Source organism: Fukomys damarensis, unplaced genomic scaffold (genome assembly GCF_012274545.1).
Source record: "Fukomys damarensis isolate Sample0158 unplaced genomic scaffold, DMR_v1.0_HiC HiC_scaffold_12, whole genome shotgun sequence".
Classification (NCBI taxonomy): Eukaryota; Metazoa; Chordata; class Mammalia; order Rodentia; family Bathyergidae; genus Fukomys; species Fukomys damarensis.
The window spans coordinates 44591405-44608328 of NW_022900924.1; the positions used below are offsets into that span (position 1 = coordinate 44591405).

At 56.3% G+C, this 16924-nt stretch overlaps 1 protein-coding gene across 2 annotated transcripts in view; it reads left to right on the plus strand.

Annotated features, from left to right (window-relative positions):
• Xxylt1 (xyloside xylosyltransferase 1) overlaps positions 1-9123 on the plus strand; it is a 127755-nt gene extending 118632 nt beyond the window's left edge. For both annotated transcript variants that reach the window (XM_019207499.1, XM_010624552.2), the window contains exon 4: positions 7693-9123. In XM_019207499.1, coding sequence (XP_019063044.1) covers positions 7693-8089 — 397 coding nt within the window. In that variant the 3' untranslated portion in view covers positions 8090-9123. The remainder of the gene's footprint in view (positions 1-7692) is intronic.
• Positions 9124-16924: the final 7801 nt, after the last annotated feature.

The following is a 16924-nucleotide window of genomic DNA, read 5'->3' on the forward strand; positions in this document are numbered from 1 at the left end:
TGCTGCCTGGTCTTGCAGCTTCCAGCCCTGCCTCCCACACCTGCTCGCCCTCTTCCTCCTCTCCCTCCTCCTCCTCCCTTCCAGGCACGGTACTTGGTCCACCATAGGCTTAAGCAGATTCACTTTCGCCTTGGGTGTCTAGATGATGCTGACCCTAGAAGGAGCTGGTCAGGAGCAAGGCTTCTAGTTTGGCGGACTCAAGTCACAGCCCCAGGGACCAACTCGGTGGAGAGGGTGACACTGAGCTCCCTGGCTGAGCCCCGGTGGCTGTGCCACCTGTGACCTGACGGAGGACAAGTGGCCACAGCTCTGCTGTGGATGGCGGGGACAGCGTGCCCATGGCTGAGCGCAGGTGGGGAGAGGCCTTCCTTCAGGGCCCCCACCTTCTCCCTTCCTGCACGGACCCCATAACACCCGTGGGCAGCACTGAGGACAGCACAGTGCTGCCTCCGGCTCTGCCCCTGGACGTACCCGGCTCATCTCTGGGTGCGGCCATCTGCCCAAGCCTGGACAGGCCAGGGGCTTTTCTGACAGATGGAAGTGAGTCTTGAAACAAAATGAAGTAACAGCAATAAACCCACCACCAAAACCTACTTTGCGCTTGCAAAACAGGGGCGAACTTTAAGAAAGCCTGCTGGCTGGAGTTCAGCGATCCTGGAGTCCCCAGAAGCTCAAACCTGCAAGCTTCATGGCTGGGAAATCCCAGTCCCGTACTGTACAGAGCCCTCTGCAGGGCTGACAGCTGAGGACCGGACTGGGCCCGTCTGTCCCCAGGCCCTGCTTCTTGACCGAGGCCCATGCCATACATGTGCAGGGCCCCCAGCAGGGACAGCCCAGGTGGAGGTCCCCTCAGGTGGGATTGGGCAGTTGCTGTGACTCAGTTGCCTTGCACCAGGGGCCACACTGCCCTGTCCCTTCGTGCCTGAGTGAGCCGCAGCGGGTGTCCCCACGCCGTCTGCCCCCCTCAGTGAGCGTGAGGGGTGCTCCCCTGTGGCTGGACTGAGTCCACCTGAGGACGCAAGGTTAAATTCCACACAGAGCCCCTCCCTGCACCCTTTACCCCCCACCCCGCCCACGTTCTGCTCACTGTCCTGGAAAACCACCCACCGTGTGTCCCGGCATCCTCTCCTGTGACCTCTAGGGGCAGTGAGCCCATTCTGAAGGTGACTGGCTTTGACTTCACCTGATCGGCATCACCCCGAGGGCTCCACAGCCTCTTGGTGGGGTCTGGGGCTCCCCCCCAGGTTCGAGCTGCTCCCCAACAGTGATGCGTCAGCCCCACGGCAGCCAGCTAGAATTTTCCCATTTTCCGGGGCCAGCGCTAGGGAGAATGTTGGCGGAGGGCTGTGCCCCCTCAAGCCCTTTCTCACCCCCTCTTCACCTCGGCATCCCCAGCCTCACAGGCACCCAGGGCTCTCATCTTAGCAAACTCTTCTACCTGGCCCCTCTGCCCTGTCTTTCCTGGCCCCTTCTGTCTCTGCGTCTCCTCCCTGAAAGCTTGGAGACCGCAGCACCTTCTGTGGTCATTCAACACAATACTGGCCATCACTGTCACCCCATCCCTGCCCTTCCCCACTGTCCTCTCTGCGGTGCGATACGATCTGCCTTCCCTGCGTCTGTTCCCTCCTGGTCTGTGCTCCACAGTGCAGTGTGTCCGACTGCTTGGCCCTGGAGGTCACTGTTGACTCTGTGTCACCAAGGTCTTGCACACTGGGCTTTCGACCTTGTAGTGCTGTCAGTGTGGGGAGGTGCTGGGCGCCGGCTTGTCCTGGAGAGGGAGCCAGGGTTACAGGAGAGGCCGGGGCCCAGTGCTCGGGGACCAGGGTCCAGAGAGTAATGGCAAGATATTGCCATCATGGCACAGGGATCTGCCTCTGTCTCTGTTAGCAGAGCAGGGAGCCTCTGGGGCAAGGGTTATGGAGGGCGACTGCTCTGCTCAATTGGGGCCCAGAGTCTGGAGCCAAGGTGAGGGAGGGAACAGAGAGGAAGGGGCATGGGGGTGATGGCAGATTGTGACTTCAGGGCCAGGCCGGAGGGAGGGGAGGCAGCTGTGGACATGTGGGGTGGAGCGAGGCAGTGGCACCCCCGGGAGCCACCACTGTTCTCTCCCAAGGCAACACTGAGGTCCTTGGTGCTGCGGGGTGGGCTGCAGTTCACACACATGGGCACCCCTCACCTCTTGGGACTGTGCCAGCAGGAAGGCATCAGCATCTGAGGCCGGGCAGGGCAAGAAGGCCCACGAAGGCCGAGGAGGAAGAGGTGGTGGGGGGTTGCTGCTCGATGTGGAGGCTGGGGCAGGCAGTGGGCCTTTTGGTCCAGCTGGGAGGTCCATGGGGCCCTAGGGCTCCTCCAGGACCCCCACAGCAGAAAAAAGGCCCCCTGGCCCAAGTCAGTGCTAGCCATGGGCCGTCAGATAGGGGACAGAGGACGGGTGGCGGGTGCTCCGGGGCCCTGTATCTTTCCCAGTTCTCCCTCCTGCCCGGAAAGATCGGGCTCTCCGGAATCCTGTCACAGCTACTGTGCTGGGCACTTGTGCCCCACACACCAGCCACCGCTCTCCTCCACCCCGCTGTTCTCAGGCTGGATGGGACAGGACATCCCCTCTCCTCCTGTCCGGACGCCCTTCTCCCGGCCTTGCCATCACGGTGCTCAGAGACATCGTCCCCGGCCTCTGCCTCCCTGAAGCAACCCTGCTGGCTCTGTCCCTCCCCAAGCCCACCCATGCGGCCTCCCAGAGCGCAGCCAGGCTCAGGCACCTGCAGCTCTGCAGCTGCTCATGGGATCAAGTGGCAGTGAGCTGCCAGGTCCCTACCCATTTCGGTGTGGAAGGAACACAGAACGACACCCAGGGAGGCTGGGCCTGGGCAGCAGCGGGTCAGGGGACTGGCCTGCCCCGGTGCCTGAGGAGACACAAAGCTTTGGAGCCCTCGAGAGGCCTCTGGAAGGGAAGAAGACCTCGGCCCAGTGGGGCCCCTTGTGGCCGGGCACCGCTGCCATGAGCCCCGTTTGCCCCCCTAGTCTCCAGAGTCCCACGAGCAGGCTTGGTCGCAGCCATGCAGCTCTGAGAACCAGACTCCCCGAGCAGGAAGCTGTGTTGCAACAGAAACCTCCAGGCCCTGGCCAGTGGACGAGGCCCCAGTCGCCGAGGCGCCACCACACCCTGAGAGGAGCTAGGCGGGCAGGGCACGAGCAGCTTCAGCGCTCAGGAGGCTGGGCACCCTCCGTACCGGTCAGGGCTGGGCCTCACGGGCGTGGCACTGGCACGGGCAGAGCACGCCTCTGTTGCTGGAGTCCTACCGCAGCCCTGGGACGTCAGCCCTTCCCCATCCTCATCCCCAACGAGCCAACCCCCAAGAGGCCACTCAGCGGCCTCGGGTGCAGGGTGCAGACTGCGAGGCTACTTGCCCACCTACACCTCCACTGCGGTGGTTGACCTGGGATCCCTGTCCCCTGTGGCCGCCAGGTCCTCTGGGGAGTGGTGTTCTCCCCACCTCCTCATCCTTCTGGCCTGGCATGGGTGACCGTCATTGCTCCTGCCCATCTCTGTGAGGACGAGGACCTGTCCCTGTCCCTGCTGGCTGGCCCGTGTACCCCCATTTCCAAATCCCTCTGCTTTTGCCTTCTCCAGCTCCATGGGCTGGATCGTGTCCCCCTGGCCTCCGCAGGCTGCAGTACTCACCTTGGTACTGCAGAATGTAACCTTCTTTAGAACAGGGTCTGTGGGTTATTCTGGAGCAGGGTGGTCCCAACCCAAGGCAACTAGAGTCTTTACGGGAGCTGTAGGCGGACAGCTGTGCCCAAGGGGACGCCTGTGATGCGGAGGCAGAGGCTGAGGTGCTGCTACTGCAAAGGGCCAGAGATGCCCGTGAACCAGGAGCCAGGGCGGGGGCAGGGAGCAGATTCTTCCCCACAGCCACTGGGGAGCCACCCTGCCGACCCCTCCACCTCGGGCCTCCCCCTGGATCTGTGAGTAGAGGTGTCTGTTGAGTCCCCAATCACAGTACTTACAATAGGCCCAGCGCGGCATCCGTGGGAGTGTGGGGTGTCTCGGTCAAGCAGGAAGCATGCTATGCGGCTAGGGGCAGAGGTGGCCCTCAGTAGCAGCCAGCTGAAGGCTTCAGCAGAGCGGAGTCCCATATACAAACCTGAACACCCACTATGCAGTTCCAATCCCTGGCCGGCCGTGGTCTGCTCCAGGCCCCGTGTGGGTACGTGGCTGTCCTGCCCTGTCTCTCTTTCCTGGTCTCCGTCGTGGTGGCACAAGGACAGCAGTAATCAAGCAGGGCCCCTGTAGCCTCCACGTGCTCCCTCTGGGAGGAGACCTAGCGACTCTCATGGAGACGTCACTCTGAGCTGGTGAGCACTGCTAAGCTGATAACCCTCTGTGAGACAGGTGGGACTCACCATGCTGTCTGTATGCCCCTCAGGCCTCACAGCGGCCTCTCTGCCTGATAGGCTGTGCTGAGCTCAGCCAGCACAGGCTTTCAGACCTTCTAGGATCTCCTGTGGGGCCTCGTGTACACTGCCTGAGGTCAGTGTATTCCCATCCTTGCTTCTCCCCTCAGGAGTGACAGTGGAGAGCTCTGAGCCTCACCAGCCAGGAAAGCACAGGCCAAGGGAAAAAGTCGTGGAACGTCGGCAGCAGAGGAGCCCTAGTCAGGGTCCCGGGAGGAAGAGGAAGGGCTGCTCTTGGCAGTGTGTGTCTTTTCGAGGGAATGTGAGCCTCAGCTTCTCTGGGCAGGGTTTCTAGGTGAGAGCCGTCCCCGGAGTGACCCAGGCCACGGTCATCAAGGCTTTTCACAGTTACCTCAAGCACACCTTTCCATTCAGATGAGTTTTCTTCGTGGAAATGAGTCCGCAGGGTCGGTGGTCTTTTTGGACGATGGTTAAGATAAACCACGTGAACATGTAGAAACTGCACCGCCCACAACAGGAGGGCTGATGGTTCTAGATGGTGTTTTCCAGTGACCTCACTGACGTCTGAAGGGATCCCCATCCACAATGCCATCTGCATGGGCCTTGTTTCCCAGTGGAAACGATTTCCAAAGTGGGAAGAAGTCTTGTCTCCTGTCATGTGGTCCTGGTGACCACAGGGAACTGGGAGCAAGACTGCACTGCCCCAAAATGGGGTGCAGTGGTCTGATGTGGGTGTGGAGGGTTAATCAGAAACTTCTGGAAGCTTCAGGACTCACAAGCAGACACCTGCATTCATTCAGGAAAGTGGCAGCAGCAGCTGCTTCCCTTGGTGACCCGGTCCTGGTACTCCTGGCCTCAGACTACGCCAGCCTGACTGAGAAATGAGGTTGGAATCAAGTGCTGTTACTGGGAACTCTAGCCCGTGGGATCCAAGGGAGTAGGAGATAAAAGGGTGTTGGAAACCAGACTCTTGACAGAGGACCTCTGTCTCTTCCCGTTAAATGCAGGCACTGGAGTCCCAGCAAAGAGCATCAGGTCTTTGCCACCCGGGGGGCACCATGGTGTGGGGTGTGTGGCAGTGCTGCCTCGGGAGGCCTGAGATGGGTGCCCTGTGAGAGCTCTGATGCCTCCGCAGCCCTGTGTCAGCCTCGATAGCCCAGGACGACTGTGGCTCCTCAACAAGAACCTCTGGCATGCAGGCCAGAGAACCCACCGTACCCTGGGGAGGACTGTTTTTCTGGACTTTTGGGTGCAGTAGGAACGCTTTGATCATGGGCACCCTGGAAATCATTTTGTGTTCAGAGAATCCTCGGTGGCTCTTGGTGCTATTTCTACATTAGTGCATGTGCTGGGAGCTTGGTTTCCAATTTCCGGTCCCTCCTTCCTCTGACAAGACATTATGTGCTGGCTCTGTTACGACTGCCTCTGTGTCCTCATTTAGTGGCGGTGCTGGGCATAATGTTCCCAAAGAGCCCCTTGGGTCATGGCCACCACACGGAGGATGATCTGTCCTTCTCTCTTTGGTCATTCTTGTCACAGACAGGGGAGACCTGGTGCGCTCCAGGCCTTGGGGAGGTTGGTGGCGGGACCTGGGCTGATGGAGGGCTCCGCCTTGGCTTTGCAGTGGCAGTGTCCTCACCCATCCTGCTCTCTGGTTCCACCCGACATGGGAGGCTGGGCGGCCTCACTCGTGCCCACTGTCCATCCATCCTCGTCGGTCACCTTGTCTTTCCTGAGGCCCTGTGTGGGGCCGAGGAAGCACCCAGGAGGGCTGCCCCCCGCTGTGAGAGGGGTCCTCCTCTGTTGCACAGCGGGGGCCCGGGCCTGCCGGGAGACTCATAGCTGGTTTGTAACTGTGTCCTGAAATTAACCACTTGGAGGAAATGGGGTAAAATGAGCAGACCCCCTCCTGGCAGGCTCTGTGGCCAGGACCACCGCATCTCGGGTTGCTCTGGAAGCTTCTCTCTGCCAAGGTTGCTATCAGTAAGCGGGCGCCGGGGCTCTTGGCCCCTCATGGGCAAACTCAAACAATGGCCCGTGTGTTCCACCGGTGAGAGTGTCCCTAGGCACGCTCCTCCCTCCCAGGATCAAAGTCTCGGCTTCCTTTGTGGCACGTGAGACAGTAGGAAGGCTGTGCGTTCCGGCCTGCGGACTGCGGTGGAACCCGAGAAGGGATTGACTGGCTCCCGAGTGGCACTCAGTTCATTTCCACTGCGCCTTACAGTCGGTTCGTGTCACCCACCGCACAGGCCCTGTCCTGAGACGGGCTGGGGAAGCAGTTAGGGTGGCCAAGCTGTGTCCCCTCCCTAGATTTCCAGGCCCCCCTGCCCCTTCCCGACGCGGGCCCTCTGCTTCCTCCCTCCGTATCACCAGCACCAACTGGATCTGCTCTGTGGCTGTGGGCTGGGGCTCCCCACACCCGCTCCTGCCTACCCCACACACAGCACACAAGATGCCCATACAGAAGAGGCTGGAGGACGAGCAGCCCAGCTCATTCGCCAGCTCCCTCACGGAGAGGCAATTTCCCGTTCTGATTAACCGCACTCATATGTAGCTCTCCTCAGCTGCTTCCCGCCCTCACCCCCGTCCAGACCCTCAGAGACCGTAGGCTTGGAGGCCTGCGATGAGGCTCCCTGCAAACAGAAGCTGACTTGTTTCGGCCGAGTCTGGCTTCCCACGTCTCTAGCAGCTCACCAGTTGGCTCCTCTTCCCCTCTTCTCCCTCCCACTGCTCCTCAGGGTCGCAGGCAGAGATAAGGGGAGGACATTCTGCCTGTGTTGTTGCTGTCGGAACAATGTGGGCTTTGGGGCCAGAGAAGTAGTCTCTGCTTGTCCTGTTCTTGAGCTGTGTCACACTGGGCAAGTTGCACAACCTCTCTGTCATCTTAGCTGTGAAGATGTGTCATCGATTAGGGAACACATCTCATAAGGTTGCTCAACGAGGCGCTGATAAGCAGGTCCAGTATGGTCTGGCGCATCCTGTGTCTGTACAAACCTTAGCTGGGATGAGGATGTTGACCACAGTGTCATCAATGCCGTCATTCTGGGGAGGCAGAAGATGGTGGAGGCACCCGGGGCTTGGAGCCGGGATGTGGATTCAGACTGTGGCTCTGCTACCAACTGGGGCAGGGGCAAGGTGCTGAGTCTGAGCCCCAGCGCACCTGTTCCTGAAGCTGGAACTTGGAGGTGAGGATGGTGGGGGGGCGTAAGGTCCAGGAAGCAGGGCCAGAGAACAGTGCACCCCACACAGGGCTCACTCTGTCCTCTTTCCCTGCAGGCACACTTTCTGGCAGTTCCGCCAAGAGAACCCCAAGTCCAAGGTTGGGGGGCCTCCCCCCGAGGGGCTCCCAGGCTTTAACAGTGGGGTGATGCTGCTGAACTTGGAGGCCATGCGCCAGTCCCCGCTCTACAACCGCCTGCTAGAGCCTGCGCAGGTGCAGCAGCTGGCTGGTAAGTACCACTTCCGTGGCCACCTCGGGGACCAGGACTTCTTCACCATGATCGGCATGGAGCACCCCGAGCTCTTCCACGTGTTGGACTGCACCTGGAACCGGCAGCTGTGCACCTGGTGGCGGGACCATGGCTACAGTGATGTCTTCGAGGCCTACTTCCGCTGTGAGGGCCACGTCAAGATCTACCACGGGAACTGCAACACCCCAATCCCCGATGACTAGGGGGCCCCTGGGACAGGCTCCGGGCTGCACCAGCTCCTCCAGAGACTCTGCAGGGATGTCCTGTGGGATCCAGGTGCTGCCGACCCCTCAGCCAGCCGGTCCCTGTCCTAAGGACATCCCACAAGGACTAAATTTTGAGTAGCTGTGCTCAGGACCTAAACTCAGGGGGCCAGCATCACCGGTTGGCTGGGAAAAGGCATTGGAAGAGAAGAAAGAAACAAAAATGATACCCTTGATCCCAAGGAATCAAAATCCTTTTAAGAACTGGCCTTTCCTTGACCAAATATCAGTTTGACTCAAATCGCTAAGCTTGTGTTTTATGAGAAAGAACAAACAGCACTGCTATAACTCTGGGTGAGCTTGGAGTGAGCGAGCCAGGCTTCCTGCAGGCAGCCGGATCTTAGCATCCTGAGGAGCCCCGACCTTCCTCATCCTCACCCATGGGGCCGGGGGCTTCCTGTCAAGATGTCAGCTGCTCAGTGCAGGCTTCAGGATCCACCTTTTTAGGGGAAACCTTCAGGGCCAGCTGGGGCCCAGTAGCAGTCTGCTTATTTGTAGCATTCACAGCTCGTACCTCCCAGTTACAGCCCAGAATTCCAGCGACCCTCGTCCATTATGCAACCAGCCCAGGTGACCTGAGCGAACTAAGAAGTCAGGTCCACTGCCAAGAGCAGCGGTTGGCCACTCCGACATGCAGCTGACTTCACCTGGACCAGGAAGACCGATTCCAAAGAGGAGCCCAGCCACTCACGAGCACCAGGCTTGGCATCATTCTAGTCTGTTTAAAAAAGGTCATCTTTGTCCTTTCCTCCCTCTACCGCACAGAAATTAGGGTGTGGTTTCTTTAGTTCTTCTTGTGACAGATTCCCCCGTAAGTGAGCTTCGAACCCAAAGCCTGTCAGGGTCCATCTCACACGTAGTCCAGCGGAATACGGCAGAGATGCTGTGGGACCATTCATCTCATTCTGTTTCAGCTCTATTGGCTTTTGAACTTATTCTCGCTATGCGTGAGAGAGCTAATAAAGAATCTTTGAGAACACAATGCTTCCTGGTGTTTGTTCTCCGGTTGGTTTCCAGCGGCTGGAGGTTCTGAGTGGTGCGTGCGGTGAGTACCAGCCAAGCTCCCTTCCCCTGATGAAGCCAAACGCACGCACAGCAGGGCTCTGAGGACGAGAGGGAGGCCAGGGCTGAGGACCCAGGCAGGGTAGGTATCTGAGTCGGGGTAGAGAAGCATTTCGTTGTAGCAGGTCCCTGCGCTCCTGGGGCAAAACAGCCCCCTCTGTCTTCGTGCTCCTTAGCCAGTCCTTCTGCTCCACTGGTTACCCTGTGTCCTGGCTGTGGGACCCACTTGTCCCCTCACCGGTGACAGGGTCGAATGGGACTGGTCTCTCAGTCACTTGGTTTGCAGTTTACGGCCACCAGCTGTGGGGTGCCGGGCTGTACTGGGGGACTCCTCTGTGACAATGCTCCCGAATACCGCAGGAGCATCGTTCCAGTTCCACAGTGGATCTCAGAGAGCACAGCGAATGTGCACAGTGTCACTGTGTGGTTTATCATAGCGTTTTTCATAACAGGAAAAACCAGAAAGAACTTAGCACGCTGAGTAGGGAAGTAGATAAGCATTCGCTGCATGCGTGTGATACAGGAAAAGGCAGAGGCGAGCAGGCCTACTTTGCCATTGTCATTAGTTCAACTCCTAAAAAGCCATGTGTTTCAAAGAGCACATTAAAAACCAATTATTTCAGTGGGGAAACAATTGGATGAAAGGCTGGGGAATTTTAGATTCACAATACAAAGGCATTTTTCTGTAGTCATTTCAATAATTAAAGTGCTTCTGAAGCTCTGAGTGTCTTTTCTTATTGCGAGAACAAACTGGCCAAAATGGGCAAAAGCCCAACTTCCTCGGAGGTCTGCAGTCTAGAGCTCCCCTCTGTCCCCAGCCACCTGACCTTGCCGGCCGAATCCAGCAAGCAGAAATCCAGCCAGATCAGCGCAGCCACAGGTGCCTGTGCTTTACCACCAGCAGCTCTTTGACAAATCCTGCCACGCTGCCTCCTGATTGGTGTCCTGTTGTAATCAGTGCGATGCAAACAGAATTAATTATGCTGTGCTCAGTGAGCTTCATGAAAGCTTTCTCTCTCGAGTTTGCACCTGTACACGTGAGGGAATGGAAGTCTCCATATTTCTGTATTTCCCATCATGAATAGTAATTGATTTTGTAATAAATGCTATACATTTTTAGCCTCATGCCTTCTTCCCAAGAGCCAGTAGGGAGCTCACTGGCCATTTTACAGCTGCAGTTGGCATCACCCATAAGAAAACATAACCAGGCCAGCCAGGCCACGAGTCCTCAATTTCCCTAGTGAACGCCCTACTTCTCAAAATACAAGTAATCTGTAATAGCAGCTCCAGGCCCCACTTCGTTTTCTCAGGCATTGTCGTCTTTTGTGTGTACACCTCGCAAGTGACAACGGCCTTGGGAAAGCTGGCTGTTTTGTTGATGAGATTAGCTCTGTAGGTGGGGCAGGCCAGATGACTGCAGCGTCCCCATCCGTGGTATTTCTCTGAGCCACAGAATATCATGTGGGCTCCCAGCCTGGCGCACGTTGGGGCCAGGGGCAGCTGTAGCCTGGCCCTGCTTGGGCCAAAGGCCAAGTCTGCCCATCTGAGCACTTCCGGGCTGACCTTCACATGGGCGGCCTGAGGGTGGGGCCAGATCCAAGCGGGGCAGGAATCTCCACGCAGGCAGGCGCTGTGGCTCCAAGAGCCTCCCTCCTGCACCCACCCTCTGTCTTCACAACTTGGGCCATGCTGGGCAAGCAAGGGCACCTCTCACCCATTTCTATGCTCGGGTAATGAGGACTGCCCCCCAGGTGGGCTATAGGAGGAAGAGAGATGTATAAGGACTTGGCATGTTGTCAGATAACACTAGACACGAGAAGATTCTGATCATTCTCACCTAAAATACTCTAGAAATAAGCAACGGCCACTCGGGACTCATTCAGTGTGTTGGGAAATCTCCCTGAACTGTCACCCACTTCTTTCTTAGACACAGCCCTCTGCAGAGGCCCAGCTGTCCAGGAAGGCGGGGGCCCTCAGCTCACACGTGCACTGTTCAGGGTCCTTGGATTAAACCCCTTTCGTCCCTGGGCCCCGGTTTTTCTCCATCTCTGAAAACAAGGGGTGGCTGATTGAATGGAACTCTGAGCAGAATATCTGCCCCAGTTCTGTGGAGCACTGGTGTTTTGTTCACACCCATCCTCCACTGGATTCACACCTGCCCAGGTTCCCAAAAGCTGTAGCTATGAGTCTGCAAGCAAACCCTCCAGCCCTCACCTGGCCACTCACCCTGAAATTCACCCAAAATCTCCCAGGACCCCCGTCGCTTGCCTTTCTGGGCAGGCAGAATGAGGGGTACAGATCAGCGTGGGGAGCTGGTCGGAGTCAGGAGATAATCAGCTACCATCCCAGTTTCTGACCTGTGGAGGCAGAAGCCCTTCTTAGCTTTGGCGCAAGTGCCCATCTCCCAGGCGGCCTTCTGGCAGTGGCTCTGTAGAAGCACTCACCCTGACATCACGTAGGGTACTGAGGGTCAAGCCCCTGCTGGGAAGTCCGGGTGGCACTGCCCTGCGGGAGCTGCTCCCTGGGGAGCGTGCATGAGGCAGAAACTCTTGAGCCAGAGCCCCAAAGGCTGCTGTGCTGGGGGCCCTCAGCTCCCAGAGGTCCCCACCTGCACCACACATGTATGGAATGAGGGTCCCCCTGGCTGAAGGCCACACATCCTGAGAGCTGGGGGCTTTGCACACCTCCAAAGCCAGCGCCCTCCTCTCCAGCCCCCTTCCTGACCAAGCTGCTCAGGTGCCTGCATGACCATGAGCCCTCTCTGCCCCTGGAGAGCAAAGGAAGACCCTGGGCTGCTCCCCCGAGGCCTCTCTCGTTTCTGTTTATTCCTTTCTATCACCATTTCTGCTCCCCTTCTCCCAGTGGCCTTCTGTGTTTCCTTTTCTATTCTTGCTGTATAGCTTTTTTTGGTTCTTTTTCTTTACAGTACTTGGATGGAATCTGGGGCCTCCTGCTTGCTAGGCAAGCACTCTGCCCCTGAGCTGCATCCTAGCCCTTTTGTGTTTTGGGAGTTTTCTTTGTTTGTCTGTTTAATTTTGAGATGGGTCTCATTAAATTGCCCAGTGTGGCCTGGAACTTGAGATCCTCCTGCCTTAGTAGCGCTACTGAGTAGCTGGGATGACAGGCGTGTGCCACCAGACCTGTTTTGCACACGTGTTAATTTAGTATTCTAAGTCTGTCTCACGCTTGGTCTTTCCCCATCTGCGCTGCCTTAATGCCACCAGCCTGGGCTACATACGGACTCAGCAAGTAGCTCAGTGTCAAGGTGCTGGGGTCACCCTCGGTGCCATAAGAACAGACAAACAGGAGTCCCCACACCAATCAGGTGCCAGCTGCTACCCCAGGACCCCGGCCCATCCCCCATGCCCTCTGTGCCCCACATGTGCTCACCCGGCCCCTCCTCAGCATCCCCGTTCCTTCTCCTGTGTCCCATGAGTTTGTCGTCATGGCTCTTGGAGTAGACAGAACTGTTTCCGACCTGGTGGTGCTGCCCGCCTATGCTGTAGTGGCCTCTGCACCCCCACAAGCCCCGCTTTCTGATACGCCACACTCCCAGGTCCCCGACCTGACTCGTGGGTTTTGCTCATCCAGGGGGCTCCAGGCTTGCAGCTGCCCACACTCCAGCTCCTGTGGGCACAGCCTGGGCCAGAATGGCTTTGCACAGCACCCAGTGGAAGGTGCAGCACTTTTGACTTTGCCAGTCGTCCCAGCAGGAAGGCAGGCAATCCACTTCTGGTCAGGCCCAGATGGTGGCAGGATTGTTGCTAATCTCCCAAGGCTAAGTGAAAAATGGAGAAAAATGTAAGTGCTCAGGCACCGGCTGGGAGCTTCATGGTGATTTGGCTCCATCTCTACCTGTCAGGGGATTATCCTCTCCTCTCATCCAGGAATCCTGCCTCCTCCTGGCTCTCCCCAGCCTTCCTCATGCCCAGCCATCCTCCAGCACCGCCTGCCACCCCACAAGCTTGGGGACATCTCTCCCAGAGCTCCAGAGCCTGGGCTCCAGTGGGAGAGAGGCTCTGTGGAGAGCTGCATTTTCCTGGGAAAGAGACACCCTGACCTCTGTCGAGTGACAGGTGCTATGCTCCGTCCTGATTTGGGCAGGACTTGACCGGGGGCTTCTCAGACTTGCCCTGCCACCAACTTGCAAATTACTCCTGTCTCTGGACCTCATTCGCCTACTTTAGAGCAGAAGGGAGTTGACAGAATCTGTAGTTCAAAGCGTAGGGGAAATGAACCTTCCTTTCTTCCTTTTCTTTCTTTTCTTTCCTTTCGTTCTTTCCTTCCTTCCTTTCTTTCTTTTTTATATTTTACTTTTTTCATGTTTTGAAACAGGGTCCTGCTATATGTAGCCCAGACTGGCCTTGAACTCATGGCAATCCTCCTGCCTCAGCCTCCTGAGTGTTGGGCTTAAGCCATGTGCCACTACACCTGGATGTGCCCTGATGCCTCTCGTGCCCAGAGCTTTGCACAGTCCTGACTGGAGCCCCCTCCTGCCCTCATCTCCTTTCCTCTCTCCTCTTCCTGCTCCTCAGTGGAGTCCCTGCTGGAGATGGAGCTGGCACTGGGTGCCTCTCCTCTGTCACCGGTGCCCCTAGGCCCCTCTCTGCAGGACAGAGTTCCTTGTTTGTCAAGGATTCCTTGTAAGAAGCAGCAGCCTTGCCAAGCATGGTCAGCATGTCTCCAGGGTGTGCAGAAGGCTGGGCTGTGGCTTCTGAGGCTTCTGACTACAGCGTGCTGTGGTCCCCAGCAGGGGACAGAAGGAAGAAGTGGCACAGCCTGTCTTAAGAAGAGCCGTACCAGGTGTGGTGGCGCACACCCGTAGTTCTAGCGCTCAGGAGGCGGAGGCTCAAGTTCAAGGTTAGCCAGGGCTACATGGTGAGTTCAAGGCCAGCCTGCACTATGAAGGCAGACCCTGTGTCAAAGGGGAACGGGAAAAACTAAGACCTGAGGTAGACTATGTACAGATGCAAATTCCCAGTGATGAATGTCATTCTATCGTATACCTAAAAATGTACCAATAAAATTAACTTAATTAAAAAAATTAAAATGTTAAAACGCATTCGAAAAATGCCCAGGCCCAGGCTGAGCCCAGATTCCCTGCTACTTGGAACTGAGCTGAGGCCGAGTTACAGACGCCTGTGGGAGATGCGAGGGAGAATGAAGCCACTAAAGTAAAAGCTTTCCAAGTGGAGCTGAAGCGAGAGGACGGCGCCCCCTGCCCTGGGCGGAGCTCCGCGGACCGGAAGCAGTCAGTCAGCGCCGCCCCTCCTGGCCCCGGAAGCCTGTCCTCAGAACAGCTCTGCAGTTCAGGATTTCTGCCCAGCCGGTAACCCACCTCTGAGAACGACAAGACCCTCTCCGACATGCCGTGTGGCCACCGTTCCGGGGTCCCTGGGCCAATGGCCCCCGTGCAATTCCTTGCTTCCCAGATAAATGCTATTTTGTCTGACCTTGGTGTCAATCGCCTCTGGTTAACAGAGGGGACCGAAGGGGGAGGGGTTCGGAGAGGCCGAGGGGAAATGTGGTTCAAGTAGGAAGAGGGAGTGATTAACTGAGCGATGTGGGCCCTGGAAATAAAGCAGGATTGAAATTTTCCTGGGAACGCAAATGGAGGAGAATTCAAGACGTCAACTGGGCATGGTGTGCACGCCTATAATCCTAGCACTTTGGAGGCCGAGGCAGGAAAATCCCTGAGCATTTGAGGACAACCTGGGCTATACAGTGAGTTCAAGGTCAGCCCAGATGATATAGGGAGACCCGGCCTCAAAAATAAGCAAACAAGCGAAAAATGAATTAAAGGTGTCATCTTAACTGTACCCTTCAATCAGAGCCAAATCAGATTGGTCTCCTCTGGGACAGAGGGAATAACTTTCTGGCTTGTGCCCATCTGTGCTCAGTGCTGTAACCAGCTCGTGCTTCTCTCTTCTGGAATTTTATAATCCTGTTATTAAATACAGTCATTATTAAAAATAAGTCACATGTTAGGTTTATATCTAGATGTCCCCCGAGAGTCTTATGCACTCATAGGCTGGGCTTTGGGAATGTGATTGGATTATGGGGATTTGCGGCTGACTTACTGTTAGGAGGTAGGGTCTGGGGCACAACCTGGAAGGGTCCGTATCCCTCCCGGCTCCTCGCTGCTCTCTGCTTCCTGGCTGCCATGAGGTGAGCAGCTGTCTTCCGCCAGGCCTTTCCACCGTGCCCTTCCTGCCTTGGAGCCAACTGTGGACTGAAAATGTGAGCCCAGATAAACTTCTCCTGTAAGACAGATATTCAGTGTTTTGTCCTAGCAATGAAGAAAATGACTAAGACATTATATAAACTTCCAATGAAATAAATTATCTGTAAAATAAAGATATTCAATATTGAAGACGCATTGACCCCCGGTTATTTAGTTGCATTTGCTCTTACCTCTGCCCTTGAGGTTATTGCTATGGTCAGAACGATACGGGGAAGTTTGCTACGTGGGTCTTCGTCCAACACCAGACGGTGGCCCTGCACTGGCAATAACTTGAAGTTATACCGACTCCACGGAAACTGGCGTGCGCAAAGGACAGGGCTTTCGATTCCAGACAGCTGGTAGCCACGCGTGCCCCAGGGTCTCGTGCTCGCGGAACTCCCTGCTTGTTTCTTTCGTACAGACGAACAGATCGCTGCATGCGACACAGGCGGAGACCACTGCAGGGACAGAGGGAGAACTCCAGGGCCCTCAGCCTGTTACTTATTAAAAGCAGGTTTGTGTTTTCTTCTGAGACAGAGACTTCAAAGTGGTTTTCGCTAAAACCCCGTGACTCTTCACTTGAGCCTGGAGAGGCCTAAAAGACAACAAAAAGCAGAGCAAAGCTTGGATTTCATGTTGAATCTGGCTCCTCTATCTCCCTAAGACTTGGGGTCAGATCCCTGCTTGGTGCTGCGTATAGGCGTGTGGTTTCTCTTAAATGGCAAATTCAAAATATCAGCAGTGTAAAGAGCAAAATAAATAACAGATGATAGGTAACAGAGAGAGAGATAGGGCACCAAGAGAGGGAGGGAGAGGGGAAGGCAGGGAGGGGAGAGGGAAGGGAAAGAACTCCAGTGTGTTACGTATGCTTACCGACTTCCCGATAGGAATGTAGTCATTACATACGGCAAACATGGAGTAGGAAAAATAGTTTTAAAGACTATATTGGGAGTGTCTTCTAAAAGCTGGCAACACAAAGTTAATCAACCTTAAATTTACATAACCCCCTATCACAGTCACCTTCAAAACAGAGTACCTCAGGATAAGAGATTTGCCCTGAGTGGTAATGGTCCACACCTATAATGTCAGCACTCTGGGAAGCTGAGGCAGGAGGGTCACAAGTTTAAGCCCAGCCTGGGCAATTTAGGGAGAGTCTGTCTGAAAAGAAAAGAAAAGGAAAAAGAAGAAGAAGAGTTGAGGAGTTGAGGATGTAGCTCACTGTGAAAGCCCTGGTTTAATCCCCAATACCAGAACACAAAGAGAGAGAGATTTACAAGGACACCCCCTACCAGTGAGTACCCAGAAGTCTCCAGCCATTGCCCTAATCCCACAGTCACTTTGAACTCCAGCAGAGCCTCCTCAAAATGGAGACTGCCCCAAGCAGGGACAGTCATCTCCTGGAGACCAGATTGTCCCCTCGAGCAACAAGGACTTCTCTGGGCCGCCTCGCCAAGCTGAATAGAGAGAGATCAGCCAGCTGCCGGTCACAT